The following is a 17,156-nucleotide window of genomic DNA, read 5'->3' as shown; positions in this document are numbered from 1 at the left end:
AAGCCGAGAGGAGAGGGAGCAGGGCAGAGGGATAGAAGCGGGGGGGCAGACAGAGGGGAGGAGGGAAGAGGGGTAGAAGCCGAGAGGAGAGGGGGCAGGGCAGAGGGATAGAAGCGGGGGGGCAGACAGAGGAAAGGAGGGAAGAGGAGTAGAAGCCGAGAGGAGAGGGGGCAGGGCAGAGGGATAGAAGCGGGGGGGCAGACAGAGGGGAGGAGGGAAGAGGGGTAGAAGCCGAGAGGAGAGGGGGCAGGGCAGAGGGATAGAAGCGGGGGGGCAGACAGAGGGGAGGAGGGAAGAGGGGTAGAAGCCGGGAGGAGAGGGGGGCAGGACAGAGAGATAGCAGCGGCGGGGGGCAGGCAGAGGGGGCAGAAGCCGGGGGAAAGGGGAAAGAAGGGCAGAGAGAGGAGGGAGGGCGCAGAGCCCGGGGAAGGGGCACAGCGCGGCTCGTCCGGCAGATTTAGGGCAGGGAGGAGGAGGAGGAGGGCGGGGGGTCGATCCAGGCCCCCTCCCCCAGGCTGCTCGGGTCTCTAGTCTGGGCGGCGGGGCTGTGCCGGGCAGATCAGTGGTTGGGAGGCGAAGTTCCGGGCCAGCCCCCCAGGCTCCGGCAGGGGAGCCGCAGGAGGGCGGGGCGCCGCCAGCCCGGGGCCGAGGGGAGCAGCTGGCTGGGCCGGCGGGGAGAGGGGCGCTGCGCTGCGGCGGTGCGGATCCAGCCCCGAACGCGCCGCAAACTTTGCCCGACACTGCGCGGAGCGAGCTCAGGGGCTCCGCGGGGCGGCCTGGCCGGCTCCCCGGGTCTCTCGGTTCCCGGGCCGGGGCGCGGATTCTCCTCCCCCCCCTTTGAACCGGACTCGCTCCCGTCCCTGGCCCAGAAGATGGTCAACGATCGATGGAAAGACATGGGCAGAGCGTCTCCACTCGAGGACGGGCAGCAGGAGAAATCCCAGGTAAGGAGCGGGAGAGGACGGGTGAGACAGGAGCGAGAACCGAGGGGAGGCTGGGTTCCCACCCCGATCTCTCTCCGGGGCAGGGGACAGACAGCGCCCCCAGAACTTCATAACTCCTATGGGGGCCCCCTCTTTACCTGCATAGCGAAACACCCCGCGGTTACCCAGCCCCGAAGGGCTGTGTGTGCGCGCCGGGGGCTGGGGGCTGCCTGCTGGAGAAAGCAGCCCCTGGCAGGGCTGGCCAGGCGGAGTGTTGGATGGCAGGCTGCATGTTCGCTCCTTGGAGCCCTTGAGGAACGGGCAGGAACCGGGGTCCCTGGCTGGTGGCAAATTCGCCCTGAATTATTTAGGCTATTTATTTACAGTGAATGTCACATCATGCTCTAGGAAAGCAATTGAGAGTTACACGGGCAGCAGGTAACGGCGCCCGGGCTGCCCCAGCCTCCTCCCCTTAACTAACTGCTGCGCATTTCGAACACTTCGCTCACTTTTTAGAGAGGATTTTTGCATGTCGAGCCTGTGCTGGGGTCAGATCTGACCCTGTTAATGTACAGACTCTCCCACCACCGTCCCCAACTGTAGTAGTCACTGGAGCCTGCCTGGCTGGTTAGAAGAGCTGAGGGCTAGGAGGGCTTGTGGGAGAGGCGACTGGGGTGAAGGGGGCTCACACAGCACTTATTGCACCGCACAGACGGGAGATCGGGTGCCGGAGCCTGCTTGCACCTCCCCGGAGCAATGGGCATGTCCACGCCCCTGTGTGTGTACATGTGAAGAATCCATGTGCAAGTCAGGAACACGGCCTGAATGTGTGCGTCTCCCTGCACGGGCTGTCAGTCTCCCTACATGTTCTGCCACGTATCCAAGGGTGGATGGGCACGAACATGTGTGCAAGACAGTGTGTGTGACGGTGTGCAGCTGCCTGTACTTGTACCCCTGAGGGGAGTCGGCCTCACGCACTGCGTGGACCTGCAAAGGGCTAGAACACAGCAAGAAACAAACCTCCAACCGATGCTTCGTAGGGAAGTGAAAGAAGCACAGAGGAGGAGCTGGGGAGGCTGAGATGGGGGGGTAAGAGGAGACATGTCCCTACAGCATTTCCAGCTCCCAGCACACTGCGTGGCGAGGAATCACACTAAGGAACCATGGAACTCAGGACCATGTGGGAAGCTCTGGCACTTGGGACCTGACCTTCCCAAATGTACCAAGGGATCCGCGTCCTCCGCCATCCCTGGCACGATTGCTTCCCCTTGGTCCTGTCTGCCGTTGGCCACCCAGCCATGTGTAATCAGGCTGGAGTGGTAGAAATGGATGTGACTGTGGGCTGTTTGAGGATGGGGGGCACGGGTTTCCTAGGGACAGCTGCTTTGTTCTTCTTCACCTTCTACATTTAAATGTCCAGGCAGCATTTACACCCCCCCGTTACCCCAGATGCCACCCCCACTTCAGCAGCTGTGCCGGACCTGAGGGCTCCTCATCCCCCCTCAGGAGTTCACTGTGCCAACTTTCCTTTCACCCCCTGGCGAGGGCGAGTGCCACAGGGAGCAGCCTGCCAGCCCTGGGGCCAGGAGGGAGAGAAATTCTGTCCACAGCTCTCCTCCAAATGTGCCCCACGTCCCAGCACACTCCTTGCAAGGTAGGCAGGAGCATTATGGTCGGGGCTAGGGCTTCCCCTGATGGCAATGAATGAAGTTTCCCCTAGGTCAGGTTGAATGCTCAGCCCATCTGGGTAACAGAGAGCTGGCCCAGTTCCCCACCCAGGCTGTGACCCCAACACACTGGGCGTTCACTGTGTATCAGAACAATCAGTGGAGTATGAATTAAAGCTGGGCTTTTCAAAGAAGTCTGGGGGAGCTGTGTGTCCAGCTCACACTGAGATTCAAGGGGAGTTGGGTTTTCGCTGCCATAGATTCCTTTGGAAGCCACAGCCTGGATCTTATTCATTTAAACCCAGGCAGATTGTTTTATAGAGCAGGTCTCCTACCATCTGCAGCATCTCCCCAACTCCCGAAAGAGCTTTACGGTGTATAAGCACTACCAGGCAGGCTCGGGCTTATACTGTATTACGGAGGAGAGCAGGGTAGAGAGATCGAGTGGCTAAATTAATCACTGCTAGGCCAGTCCCCAAAGGGTGTTGAAATGAAGATCTAGTTCAAGATGAAATTTGAGACGAGATGGCGAGGGGGTGGGAGGTGTTAGCAGCATGGGAGCGGGGGAGAGAAGGGGGATAACAGATGTAGCTGCACCACTGCAAACCTCTATTGTCGATCCAGCGTCAAACAAGACATGCATTTGAAACCTGTGTAGGCAACCAGGTCATACAGAGAGGTGGTTTGCAGAAGGAAAGGGCTGCTGAGGAGAAGGGCGGAAGAAGCCAGCCAGAGCTGGGGAGCGGAGTAGAAAAGATTTTTGAGGTCAGCTGGGGGCAAATCCACACATGGTCTCAAAAACCAAAACCGAACTAGCCCCTGAAGTGAGCAGGGGGCAGCGGAGTTGTTTGGAGGGGGGCTGATGGGGTTACACTTATTGGCCCAGACCATCTGAGCCCTGGGATGTGACTCTGGGCTGAGCACAGGCGGTATACCTTGCCCAGATCCCAGGCCACTGTGTTTGGCTGAACACAATACCATTGGCTTATAGCACCAGAAGGGTGAACACCGAATACACCCAAAGGGCCCTATTCATCGTCACCTGCTAGACTGACCCCTAAAAGAGATGCAGGAGAGGGAGAAGGACCGATAGTTGCAGGGGACCCTGCTGCCATGGTGCAAAAAGTCAGCTCTGTGGCAGCCCTGGGTTCAGGGGTGGGCCTGGGCAGGACAAACCCGTAGCCTAGCTATTCAGGGGTGCCAGTTACCTATGCTGGGGGCAGAACTAATTCCTGCAACCGCAGAATGCAGGGGGTATAAGCTGCAGAATTAATCTGCCTCAAAGAGAACAAAGCCACGGTCTCTGCGCTGATTTGCTTGTGGTCTAGGTGATCTGGTTAAGACATGGGAAGAGAGGACATCCAGATGCCCAGAATGAGGTGGTTGGGGGGAGAGGGGCTCGTTATAGCCAGGCCCTGTAGGTGGAGACTGGACGATCGCTCTGACCCTGAGCACTGCTCTGTCATTGCACGAAGGGGGCACCTGAAGCAGGAGTATGAGGCTACGGCGTGTAAAGGAGCAGGGAGGGCAACCCAGGAGTAGGGGCCTGCCTGGGACAAGGCACAGGAGTGCTGATGAGAGAAGGGAGGCTGTGATGGGAAGGGAAATCAGTAAGTGCAGGGGAGGTAAGGAGGGGCTGCCCAGGGCAGAGCTCAGTGCGTTTGGCTGTGTATGGGGTAGGGTTTTCGTGCTGCTGTGATTGGTGTGTGCGTGTGGCGAGGACTGCCTTAGTTGGGTAGTGTCCCATCACCCTGGTGACTGATAAATTAAACAGTCAAGAAGGATGATCCCCCCAGAGCCAGCTGGCCCCCGCATTGGACGATCTGACTTATAAGGATCTGAGCATCTTCCTCACTCTCTGCCTGATTCCAGCTCTTCTACCAGCCGCTCTGCATTGTCGCTCCCAGAGGTGGCAGATACACCTGCTGGTGAGGTCAGAGAAGACCAGCTGCAGCCACCAAGTACAGCCAGTGAGTGCCTCTGCTCTGGGTGCCCCTCGAGACAGGCTTCTTCCTTCTCCTGACAGGCAGCTCTGGAACAGCTGCTTGCATGTGAGAGAGAGTATGCATTCCGGGTAGCGCTGCTACCCTCTTCTGGCACATGCCGGCCAGCTCCCACGGCTCACCGGCGGAGGGGTGCAGGGGGCGGTGCTGTTTCGCAGGGGTGGAGGACTCTGTGCGCTCCAGAGACAAAAGGTCCCAAGTGCATCTTCCATCCTGCTGCTGGGCATGTCTCTCAGCAAGCTGGGATCGGACTGATGTCCTGCGTGTCTGTGAGCCCCTAATTCTCTCTCACTCAGCACGAGCAGAACTGTTGCAGGGCTCATGGGCAATGGGACCGGGGCGGAAATAGGCAGTACATACAGGCACTGCACTCGCCTTTCCTGGATTGCTGGAGTGCAGCCCTTTGCAGAGAGGACCTGTGGAGGGGTCCTGGGATCAGTCCCTGGGAGCCATGCTCTTTGGCTAATCTAGGCCCTTTGGCACCATCTGGCCCTTTCAGATAGTTTCCTCTTCAGAATCATCTTTGACGCAAGGATAAGAGTCAGACACAGCAGGATCGGGGGAGGGGGGGAAGATACCCCGAAAGCAGAGAAACCCCCTCTGCCCTCACATGCTGGCTTTCACACATCAGACCCGGGGTCTCCTGGCTGCCTCTGCCAGATGAGCTCCTGGGCTGTCTCCTTTACTTCCCAGGGGGATGCCTGCTCTGCGGAAGGGGACAGTCCCGCTCTCGTGTCTCTATCATTGTGTATTCACCAGCAGTGGCTCACGAGGCAGAGCTTGAGAGAATGCAGAGGATCACACACACGACTGCTTTGGTGACCCAGCTCCGACCATAAGACAGCCAATCTGCGGCTCCAGCCGCTGTGCAGTGAAAAGGGTTGGGTGCTAGGCCAGCCCCTTGCTGCAGCCTTGGAGCCCTGGTCATTAACTCAGAAGCCAGCCTCTCCACTTGCTGTCGCTGCATTTCACCAGTTGTTCAATTGCTCCACTGGGCAAATGGCGATGGTTGGAGTTTGAAATTTATTTGACTTTCTTACTCGTTTCTGTGCTTGTGCAGTGCATGGGAGTGGCAGCTGTAGGAACCCCCAGGTATATGGTCCAGTCTCTCCCCCATTGCCAACTTGGCTGATAGTTTGGTATGAGTGAATTAGGGCTAGGGAGGATGATGTGAAAGCAATTAGGATTTGCTGGGGGATAGAAGGAGGTATGGAATTGTGTTCTCTTCCTCGTCTTCCATTCCCCAAGATGCCAGTAAGACCCCTTTATAGTCCCAATGTTCTAAATATGTCCCAGGCAGGTCACCTCTCAGGCAGCTCTATGGACGACATGCATGCTGTCTGCTAGCCCTTCAGATCAAAACCTACCAGAGGTTTGCCTTGAGTGAACACTTGTTTCGTCCTTTTGCTTTTGTGTTCCCGGGAAGGATGAGACAAGGCACTTGTATCAAAACCTCGTTTCTTTTCCCCTTTGATAAAACAGCTTCTTCTTTCTGCAGCGCTCAGTCCCAGAGTGGCAAGAGAGGCTTTCTTCTCACGGCCTCTTTCCTTCCCAGAATGTGATCTGTCAGTCAAAGCGACACTCCAGTCCTTCTAGGAGAGAGAGCTAGAAAAGAGGCGAGCGCGAAGAAGCAGCGCGTCTCCTGTTTCACACCAGCACAGCTCATGCAGCTCTCTGCTGCTTTAAAACAGGCCTTGTGACAGGCACTAGTTCATAAGGCATCTGCCTTGCCCATCTGCAAGAGGCGGTTGTTAGTCCAGACTGAATGGGGATAACTGAGTCCATTCCAGTGTGCTTGTCTTACGGCCGGGGGCACTGAGAGGTTAAACAACCTTCTACCAAGGGGAAGAAGCTGACATACTGCTTTGAGTTTAATTGGATAGCTAAAGGTGAACCGCACAGCAAAGTCAGTCACCGTCTTTTATGATGCGCAAAGATGGCCTCCAATTTTTCCTCTTTGGTTTTTACATTGGAAATATCAGGCCTTCACTTCCTCCCTTTCTGTTGGTGGATCTTGTTGAGATCTTTGGAGGACTTGGGTAGTGATTTCAGGATGGGTTAACTAAACCCCCAGATTCAAACACCATTTGAGGGTTTGTAATCTGGGACTCCATATTTTCCATCTTGGACCTCCATTTCTCTGTGGTACCCCATTTCCAAAGAGCTAACTCCTAGACATAATGGGTCAGATCCTCAAGGGTCTGAGCCAATGCTCCTCTAACGCTAAGTAATGGAAAATGACCCCAAATCCATCTCCCAATGTACCCAAATCTCACATAACCCAAGCTATGCCTTGATTTACCGAGCTAACCTGAAACCGTCCTCCTTGAAGCAACAGACCGCTGCCTGATGTGCAGGTCTGGATTAATGTGTTACAAACACAGAGCAAACGTGGGAACCTGTCTTCTCACTGAAAGCCTGCCTTATTGTCTTTGACATATTTCTTTTTAATACACAGAAAGCTGGAGTCTGTGACGAGCGCGTGGCTGCCTCTTTAAGGTGGTCCCTGCAGCCTGGCTTCCCACGCAGCCAAGTGCTGGTGCATTTCATGTCTGCTGCTTTGCTCTCCTTTGGGTGGATAAATCCATCTTGAATTCTGTTGCATGTCTCTGATAGGGAAGGAGTTATTTTTGGCTGGAGGTACAGGGAGGGCCTCCGCTTTGTCTTCCATGTATTCATCCAATCCGCAGCTTGAGTCACCTTAATGCAAATGGCTGTAGGACCATGAATAAAGGGGGGTTGAAAGCAGGTGTCACTCCAGATAGACATGCAGGAGGGGACAGTGCTGGGAAATCTTTGCAGATGCAGCAATTTTGGTCTCGTTCCTGGAGAAAGTCATCTTTGTCTCTTTGAATATGCAACACTTTCCCAGCCCTCAATTCCTTGTGACAGCTGCCACTGGGGTCAGAGGAAAATCATAGCCTCAGTCCTGCAGGTGTAATGAAATGGGGAGGCAGCCAGTGGGAAAATGGGGAGGTAATGCAGTCGCGATGTGTCAGCCAGCTGACGGCAGGGCAGAAGGGAGCTGGCGCTAATGGGGATCAGATCTTTGTGCCTGGTGATAGATAAAACCTCCCTGCGTCCCTCCAGGAGCAGTTTGCACGGACCAAGAGTCCTGTGGGTGAATCCAACAGGTATCGCGGGGAGAACTGACACAGGGGAAGAGACAGCTCAAGAGGAGAGAGATGCTGGTTGGGAGGAGCAGTCCTTCATCTGTGGGCTGCACAAGCTGCCAGGGGGCAGAAGGCACATGGGCAAATTTCTGAGCTCTCCGGCCATCTTAGCTCCTCGGTGCAAGGTCCAGTAGTTCAGGATTTGCTTCTGGTAGGGGAAAGAGGGGCAGGAGCATTTGGCCCAGAAGGAAGGGTGAACTATCCCATTCATCTCCCCAGGAGATTGCAGGGAAGGGTTTGGTCTGGGATCTCATTAGACCAAGAGGGTGAGGAAGATATCTGAATGGGGACACAGTGGGATGAGGTAATGGAAGGGAGGGGTGTCTGTGATCGTGGGTGATTATCTGATGTACATGAAGTTTAAACCCTTCTAAATCTGCCACCTGGGCCAGAGAGTTCCACGAATGCTCTCTGTGTCCCCAGAGAATGAGCTGTGGCTACATCCTGTGCACGGTCCTCCTGTCTGTGGCCGTCCTCCTGGCCGTTACCGTCACTGGCGCCATCCTCTTCATGAACCACTATCACAGCCCCGTCACAGAGTCCCCGCCCATCATCAGCACCAACCCCGAGGAGGCCAATGCCCTGGTCACCATCGAGAAGGTGGACAGCTCCCGCATCAACATCTTCATTGACCCCAACTGTCCAGACCAAGCCAGCAGCTTCACCCGCCTGGAGAGCTTCCAGTCCTCCGTGCTGCGTGCTGTGACGGACCACGACACTGAGATGAAGTCATCCAAGGGACAGGAGCGGGCCCTGCTGGTCACTGTGGCAGAGGAGGTGGCCAAGCTCCTGACCCACGCCACTCAGCTGAGAGCCGACTGTGACAGCTTGAAGAAGGGGCACCACGCGATGGGGCAGGAACTCAAAGCCCTGCAGAACGAGCAGGGGCGGCTGATACAGGTAAGTTGCACCTGCCGTGCCGGCAGGCTGGCTGACCGCAGCACGGAGCCAGAGACCGGCACTGGAGAGGGAGCGTGAGGGCTATTTTCAGGATGGTCCAATCTAAATAACGTTAGCTGGAGACTCTGGGCTGGAGAAGGTGTGGTGAAGTCAGAACTCCTCCCTGGGCTGCACACAGGGCTCCAATCCCCCACAACCTCAGGGTTGGCCATCCTCCTGCCAAGGATCATGCATTGCAGGTGGGAAATGCGAGGCTGGCCCCTGCTACTGCATTCACCCACTAGAGACCAGCGCAGAGGAGGCAGCCATCCCCCCCATTGTTGTAAGGCTAATGCAGCATGCTGCTGGCAGGGCAGGGAGGCATTGCGGGGCCAGGGAGGGAGAGAGAAAGCAGCATAACTGGATGATTCAAAGACTCATTGTATTGGGGGGGCCAGTCCCAAGGGACCAATTCCACTATCCCTACAGCCTTCCTGCTAGCGGACTGTGGCTCCACATCTTCCTGTGGCAGCTTGCTACACGACGAGCTGGCCATAACATTTCTCCAATTGCAGCTCTTCACTTCCTCTTCCGACTCCCCAAACCACCCTGCCCCTCTCCTCTCAGTCACTTCCCCCCTTTGCAGAGTTACACAGCCAGTTGCTGCTTTTCATCCCGGTGGCGTGGGACTCCAGAGAGCTGGGTTCTAATCTCACCTCTTCCACTGACCTGCTGGGTGACTGTGACACTGCCTGCCCAGTAACCTGGGGGGCCTCCGTGCTGTGCAGCTTTGACTCAGAGCCCTGACACCAGCAGCCTGCTCACAACACAGTGGCCTCACCCTGGCTTCCACCAGCCTGGTTACTCCTTGCAGGGCAACATCAACAGCCCCTCCAGGCCCGAGGCTCTCACAAACTATCTTCCCTGCAGTGTCCACTCCCTCTCGCTGGACACTCACAGAAGTTATGAAGTTCGCTGCCTCCAAAGTGACAGAGCCCACTCCAGCCTGGTAGTTACCTGAGGATTTCACCTTTCAATTTAACACAGTGGTTTTCGACCTGTGGTCTGGAGATCCCTGGGGGTTTTAAGATTTCCTAAGAGGTCCCCACCTCCATTTAAAATGTTTTAGGGGTCGGCAAATGAAAAAAGGTTGAAAACCACTGGTTTAACACACAACACTGAGATGGTTCTCTAATAAAACAAGAATAAGTCTGTTAAAGAACAGAGATATAAGTGATAACAGGTAAGGAAAAAAGACACAGGTGTGGTTACAAGTAAAACAAAATATCACTTGTTAGTCTAGTGACTAAAATATCACTTCAGTGAGTTACAATCTTTGTCTAAGCAGGGGTCTCACCCAGAGTCAGTTCCAGCTACTCTTGGTTTTCAGGCCAAGAGGATCCACCTCTCTTGAGCTCAAAGGGCTCTGCTCCCCGTGTCCCCTGGGTGATGGATGCCAAAATGGCCATCTGCCTTTGCTTATATTTCACAAAGTCTATTGTCTCAGTTTCAAGAGCCAGGAAGGCTTCCTGAGAGTGTAGGCCCCATCCCCTGGCATGATCGTTAAGCTGCCTTTCCCCTAGCTCATGTAGCTTGATGGCTTTGTTTACCTTATATGTAGATACACTACTCACTGTCTTCTGAGGTGTTACCTGGCTCAGTTTACATTGGAGGCAAAACAATATTCCGTTGTCTAGGACAGGCTGGGCTTATGCACTGCTTGCAAAACTCCTTTTCAGAACATTTCCATCATGCATCTGTAATTCTTTATACACCACTCACACATACATCACACAATATTCCTAATGACCAGTGTGCTACCAATTTGGACACGATACCTCACATGAGGCTTTTTAGACACAGAGTATGACAAGTGTGTTGTGGCAATGAGTGTGTCAGGCCTGATGTGAGTTATGGTACAGGATGCCCTCTGACAGTTGGTACTGGGGGGACTCCCTGGGTCACAGTGAACTTGGGCAAATTCACCATTCTGTACCTCAGTTTCCCCATCCGAAAAAGAACCCTACACCTTGTGAAGGGCTACAAGATCGATAGCTGCAAGTTGCTCGGGGGTATAACTGCTCCTTGCAGAGACGTCTGCTCTTCGTTTCCCCAAATCTCTTCTTTGCAGATCCCATTTGCTGAGCCTTTTAAGCTTCTCGTCGCTCTGCAGTCAGGGCGTGCCTGTTTTACACTGTTGATGCCCATCCCTGAATGGAGGCCATGCCTATGACGAGCAGAGCAGCACGATCCTCTCTCTTGTTTTATGTAATACTCCAAGTGACAGCGCCCGCTCCGAGGCTGGCCTCTTTGTTCTGGAAAAGGTCCACATCGTTGCCTTCCAATGGTTTGGTTCTCCATTCTGACATGGATTGCAGGGATGAGGGGAGCCTTTTGCTGTGGCTACCCCCTCATGCACCTCTTCTGTGGATAGAATCATAGACTTTAAGGTCAGAAGGGACCATTATGATTGTCTAGTCTGACCTCCTGTACAACGCAGGCCACGGGATCTCACCCACCAACACCTGTAACAAAGCCCTAAATTATGTCTGAGCTATTGAAGTCCTCAAATCGTGGTTTAAAGACTTCAAGGTGCAGAGAATCCTCCAGGACCCATGTCCCACGCCGCAGAGGAAGGCGAAAAACCCCCAGGGCGTCTTCCAATCTGCCCTGGAGGAATATTCCTTCCTGATCCCAAATATGGTGATCAGCCAAACCCTGAGCATGTGGGCAAGATTCACCAGCCAGACACCCACGAAAGAATTCTCTGGAGTAACTCAGATCCCACCCCATCTAACATCCCATCACAGGCCATTGGGCATATCTACCACTAGTAGTCGAGGATCAATTAATTGCCAAAATTAGGCTATCCCATCATACCATCTCCTCCATAAACTCATCAAGCTTTGTCTTGAAGCCAGATAGGTCTTTTGCCCCAACTGTTTCCCTTGGAAGGCTGTTCCAGAACTTCACTCCTCTGAGGGTTAGAAACCTTCGTCTTATTTCAAGTCTAAACTTCCTGATGGCCAGTTTATATCCATTTGTTCGTGTGTCCACATTGGTACTGAGCTTAAATAATTCTTCTCCCTCCATGGTATTTATCCCTCTGATATTTATAGATAGCAATCACATCTCCTCTCAGCCTTCTTTTAGTTATGCTAAACAAGCCAAGCTCCTTGAGTCTCCTGTCCTAAGACAGGTTTTCCATTCCTCGGATCATCCTAGTAGCCCTTCTCTGTACCTGTTCCAGTTTGAATTCATCCTTCTTAAACATGGGAGACCAGAACTGCACACAGTATTTCAAGTGAGGTCTCACCAGTGCCTTGTATAACGGTACTAACACCTCCTTATCTCTACTGGAAATACCTCTCCTGATGCATCCCAAGACCGCATTAGCTTTTTTCACAATCACATTGGCGGCTCATAGTCATCCTGTGGTCAACCAATACTCCAAGGTCCTTCTCCTCCTCCATTACTTCTAATTGATGCGTCCCCAGCTTATAACTAAAACTACTTGTTATTAATCCCTAAATGCATGACCTTGCACTTTTCACTATTAAATTTCATCCTATTACCATTACTCCAGTTTACAAGGTCATCCAGATCCTCCTGTATGATATCCCGGTCCCTCTCTGTATTGACAATACCTCCCAGCTTTGTGTCATCCGCAAACTTTATTAGCACATTTCCACTTTTTGTGCCAAGGTCAGTAATAAAAAGATGAAATAAGATTGGTCCCAAAACCGATCTCTGAGGAACTCCACTGGTAACCTCCCTCCAGTCTGACAGTTCACCTTTTAGTGTCACCTGCTGTAGTTTCCCCTTTAACCAGTTCCTTATCCACCTTTCAATTTTCATTTTGACCCCCATCTTTTCCAATTTAGCTAATAATTCTCCAGGTGGCACCGTATCAAATGCCTTACTGAAATCGGGGTAAATTAGATCCACTGCATTCCCTTTGTCTAAAAAATCTGTTACCTTCTCAAAGAAGGAGATCAGGTTGGTTTGACACGATCTACCTTTTATCAAGCCATGTTGTATTTTGTCCCAATTACTATTGACCTCAATGTCCTTAACTACTTTCTCCTTCAAAATTTTTTCCAAGACCTTGCATACTACAGATGTCAAACTAACAGGCTGTAGTTACCTGGATTGCTTTTTTTACCTTTCTTAAAAATAGGAACTATGTTAGCAATTCTCCAGTCATACGGTACAACCCCTGAGTTTACAGATTGATTAAAAATTCTTGCTAATGGGCTTGCAATTTCATGTGCCAGTTCCTTTAATATTCTTGGATGAAGATTATCTGGGACCCCAGATTTAGTCCCATTAAACTGTTCGAGTTTGGCTTCTACCTCGGATGTGGTAATATCTACCTCCATATCCTCATTCCCATTTGTCATCCTACCGTTATCCCTAAGCTCCCCATTAGCCTCGTTAAAGACTGAGGCAAAGTATTTGTTTAGATATTGGGCCATGCCTAGATTATCCTTAACCTCCACTCCATCCTCAGTGTTAAGCGGTCCCACTTCTTCTTTCTTTGTTTTCTTCTTATTTATATGGCTATAGAACCATTTACTATTGCTTTTAATTCCCTTTGCAAGGTCCACCTCTACATGGCTTTTGGCCTCTCTCACTTTATCCCTACATGTTCTGAACTCAGTAAGGTAGCTTTCCTTGCTAATCCCGCCCATCTTCCACTCCTTGTAGGCTTTCTGCTTTTTCTTAATCACCTCTCTGAGATGCTTGCTCATCCAGCTTGGTTTACAACCCCTGCCTATGAATTTTTTCCCCTTTCTTGGGATGCAGGCTTCCGATAGCTTCTGCAGCTTTGACTTGGAGTAATTCCAGGCATCCTCTGCCTTTAGATCCACAAGTTTTTCAATCCAATCCACTTCCCTAACTAATTTCCTTAATTTTTTAAAGTTAGCCTTTTTGAAATCAAAAACCCTAGTCATGGATCTATTTTTGTTTATCCTTCCATTTAGTTTGAACTGAATTAGCTCATGATCACTCGAAGCAAGGTTGTCCCCTACAATCATTTCTTCTATGAGGTCCTCACTGCTCAGCAAAACCAGATCTAAAATGGCGTCCTCTCTTATCGGTTCCTTCAGACTTGGTGAAGGAATCCATCAGCTATCGTACCCAGGAAAATCTGAGCCCTATTATTACTAGCACTTGTCCTCCAGTCTATATCTGGGAAGTTAAAGTCTCCCATGTTCACAGAATTCCCATTAGTATTTACTTCTTTTAAATCATCAAAGAGGTCTCTATCCATATCCAGATCGGACCCCGGTGTCCATAGCAGACCCCAAGCACTATCCCAGGGGAGGCTCTAGTAGCTTTCTTCCCCAATGTGATTTTTGCCCAGACAGTCTCTGTCTTATCCATTCCATCACTTCTTATTTCTTTACAGTCTACCTCATCATTGATATACAATGCTACTCCACCACCTTTGCCTTTATTTCTGTCTTTCCTAAACAGCACAAACTCTTCAATACCTGTACTCCAGTCATGACTACTATTCCACCATGTTTCTGTTATCCCTATAATATCTGGTTTCACTTCCTGCACCAGTAGCTCTAGTTCCTCCATTTTGTTACCTAGGCTCCTCGCATTAGTGTACAAACATCTTAATTTTTGCCGTTTGGCTTCGCCCACATTCTTTACCCGATTGGGCACAGACATTCTACCGCCAGTATCACCTATTAGACTGGTATGTACACTGCCCTTCCTCCTTATGTCCGTCTCCTACCCACAGCTGTATGCTTTCTTACTTCGTTTTCTTCCCTCTCAAAGAGAATAACTGGCGTGGAGATTACCTGGACATCTCCCAACCATCTCCCCCGAATTCCTAGTTTAAAGCTCTCTTGATCAGTTCTGCCATCCTCCATCCTAGGAGTCTATTTCCCTCCTTACTCAGGTGAAGGCCATCCCGAGAGAACCTTCCTCTGTCCATGAATGCTTCCCAGTGGCCATACATCCCAAAGCCTTCCTTATAGTACCACTGCCTGAGCCATCTGTTGAGCATCATAATCTTGTCACACCTTTGTTGCCCTTCTCTAGGAACAGGAAGAATCCCACTGAAGATCACCTGAGCCTCGATTTCCTTTAGCATCTTCCCCAGCCTGGCATGGTCTCCCTTGATACGTTCCAGCGAGAATCTAGCCGTATCATTTGTTCCCACATGAAGGATAATCAATGGATTCTTTCCCGCTCCCGTTAGGATCCTCTTCAGCCTCAGGTCCGCATCCTGTATCTTAGCACCCGGCAGACAGCACACCCTTCTGTTCACTGGATCAGGTCTGGTTACAAGCCTGTCTATTCTTCTCAGTAATGAGTCCCCAATCACTTAGACCTGCCTTTTCCTGGTGATGGTGTGATTCTCCAGTCAATGCCCTGTTCCATCTGGCCTCATGTCCTCTCGATTCCTATTGTCCCTTGCAATCCTCTGCAACCCAACCCATATCCTCCTGGGGCTCATATTTGGTGGTGTTATCTCCATTGACTCTTGCCCTCTTCCAATAAGACTATCTGCTCTTCTCTTTTTCCTTGCCCTCTCACCTTCAGTGACCACCTGCTGTGCCCCTTCTTCATTTTCCAGCTCCGCAAACCTGTTCCTGAGCTCTATTTCTCCTTCACTGCCCCATCTTTTCCTCTGCCTGGTTCTCTTAGTCACATACTTCCACTGTCCACTTTCCTCACCCAGCAGTATCCCCTCAGGGTTCTTCGATCCTGCTTCCATCTGCAAGTCTAAGCTTTTCCCTTCAGCCTCCTCACGGCTTCGCTCCATCATCCGCTCAAACCCCCTTCTAAACTCAACCAGAGTCTCCACCTGCATCTCCAATCCTCGGATCTTCTCTTCCGTCAGCTCTATCAGGCGGCACTTCATGCAGACGAAATTCTTTCCAGGTCCCCCCTCCAGGATCATGTACATGCCACAGCTTCTACATCCAGTCTGACCGGGAATCCTCTCTTTTTTTTTTTTTTCTAAAGATGCCTTTTATCCCCCAAATGGCAGACACGGGGTCAGGAGCTACAGCAGGTCAGCGTTAATCTTTCAGATGTGCTGTGGGCTTGTCTGGGATTTGCCCTCGTCATTCGGCAGAGGCCAGGCCCCACTGAGTGAAGACAGAATAACTCCATTTGATAGCCTCAGTATTATTTTTAAGTGACATTAATGCCCTGATCCTGGTCTCAACAGAAGTTTTGCCAGGAGCTTCAATGGGAGCTTTCCCAAAGTTTGTTGGGGTTTGGATCGCGGCCCTCAGCCTGGGCCCGATTCTGTGCTCGATGCATTTTAAGGCAAAGTCTGGATTCTGCGTCAGCTGAATTCACCAAACAGATTTTGCACTGAAATGTAATATGAGCGCATCACTGACCTTTCTGCAGCCCTTTTCGTCCAGGAGTCACAGCACAGACAAGTCCTTTACGTGTTCAAAGCACTGTCCAAACACTGATCAATGAAGCTTCCCAACCCCTTGTGTGAGGCAGGGGAGTGTTCATTATCCCTATTTTACAGATGGGGAAACTGAGGCACAGAGAGCTACGTGACGTATCCCTAGCTCACACAGAGAGTCTGAGCTGAATGTAGAACGAAGAAGTCCTGACTAACCACCAGACCACTGCCACTATGTACAGGAAATATAATCTGGGCTGAGACGCCAAGGTCCAGAGGATGGAAATGGAAAGTTTGGTAGATGTCATTCTACTGGCACTCAGTGTTTGCAGCCCCACTCCTCTTAGCCTGGCATTTGGGGTGAGGGCTCTCCCTGTTGGCAGTAGGAAGAATGGCTCCCAGATGTGGTCTGTGTCCCTGTTCCTAGGAGGGATGCCCCTATTGGCGGCAGAATCTCAGGGGTACAGTAGGTGAAGTGATTGCTCGGGGGCGGGGGGGGAGGGAAGCACATTGACACAGAGGGTGCTGTATGTAGAAGCGTAAGTGCACTATGTGAGGGGATTCACCCACTGGACCTGGCCAGGCTCAGCACCTGCCTTTGAGGGATGCATTCAACGCTGCTGCCCGCAGTGTCGGAAAGGGGTAAAGCCAGGAACTGGTGACTCAACAGATCGTTTGTCTTCTCCCCTCCCAGCTGCTCTCGGAGAGCCAGACCAACATGGCCCGGCTGGTGAGCTCTGTCAGCGACATTCTGGACACGTTGCAGAAGGATCGAGGCATGGCCAGGCCTCGGCTCAAAGCCGACTTGCAGAGATCTCCAGCCCGGGGAGCCCGGCCCCGGGGTTGTTCCAATGGTGAGACAGCCTCCTCCTCTCCTTTCCTGCACTTCAGGCCAATAACCTAGGCAGAGGGGAACAGAAGTGACATTACTATCGGCTTCCTCACAGCAAGGCCCAGACCATCCCAGCTGGGAACCGACAGTGTGGTCAGGGCAGTGCAGAGAGACTCACCCCACTTTGTAGTGGTCCAGCAAAGCCCAGCATTTCCCAGAGAGCTACTCTGGGTCCGTGACCCTGTTCTGCTGGGCAGTGGAGGCATTCGGGGACACGGTG

The 17,156-nt window shown here is 52.1% G+C and overlaps 1 protein-coding gene across 1 annotated transcript in view; it reads left to right on the top strand.

The window, feature by feature from the left end:
* The first annotated feature begins 647 nt into the window (after positions 1-647).
* Positions 648-17,156, top strand: part of FIBCD1 (fibrinogen C domain containing 1) — a 37,634-nt gene continuing 21,125 nt past the window's right edge. Inside the window, exons 1-3 of the mRNA XM_074973497.1 lie at positions 648-944; positions 8,190-8,666; positions 16,739-16,898. Of these exons, the coding sequence (XP_074829598.1) occupies positions 873-944; positions 8,190-8,666; positions 16,739-16,898 (709 nt within the window). The 5' untranslated portion in view covers positions 648-872. The remainder of the gene's footprint in view (positions 945-8,189; positions 8,667-16,738; positions 16,899-17,156) is intronic.

Source organism: Natator depressus, chromosome 16, assembly GCF_965152275.1.
Source record: "Natator depressus isolate rNatDep1 chromosome 16, rNatDep2.hap1, whole genome shotgun sequence".
Lineage (NCBI taxonomy): Eukaryota > Metazoa > Chordata > Testudines > Cheloniidae > Natator > Natator depressus.
Note: the sequence above shows the minus strand (reverse complement) of the source record. Positions and strands in the feature narration are given on the sequence as shown.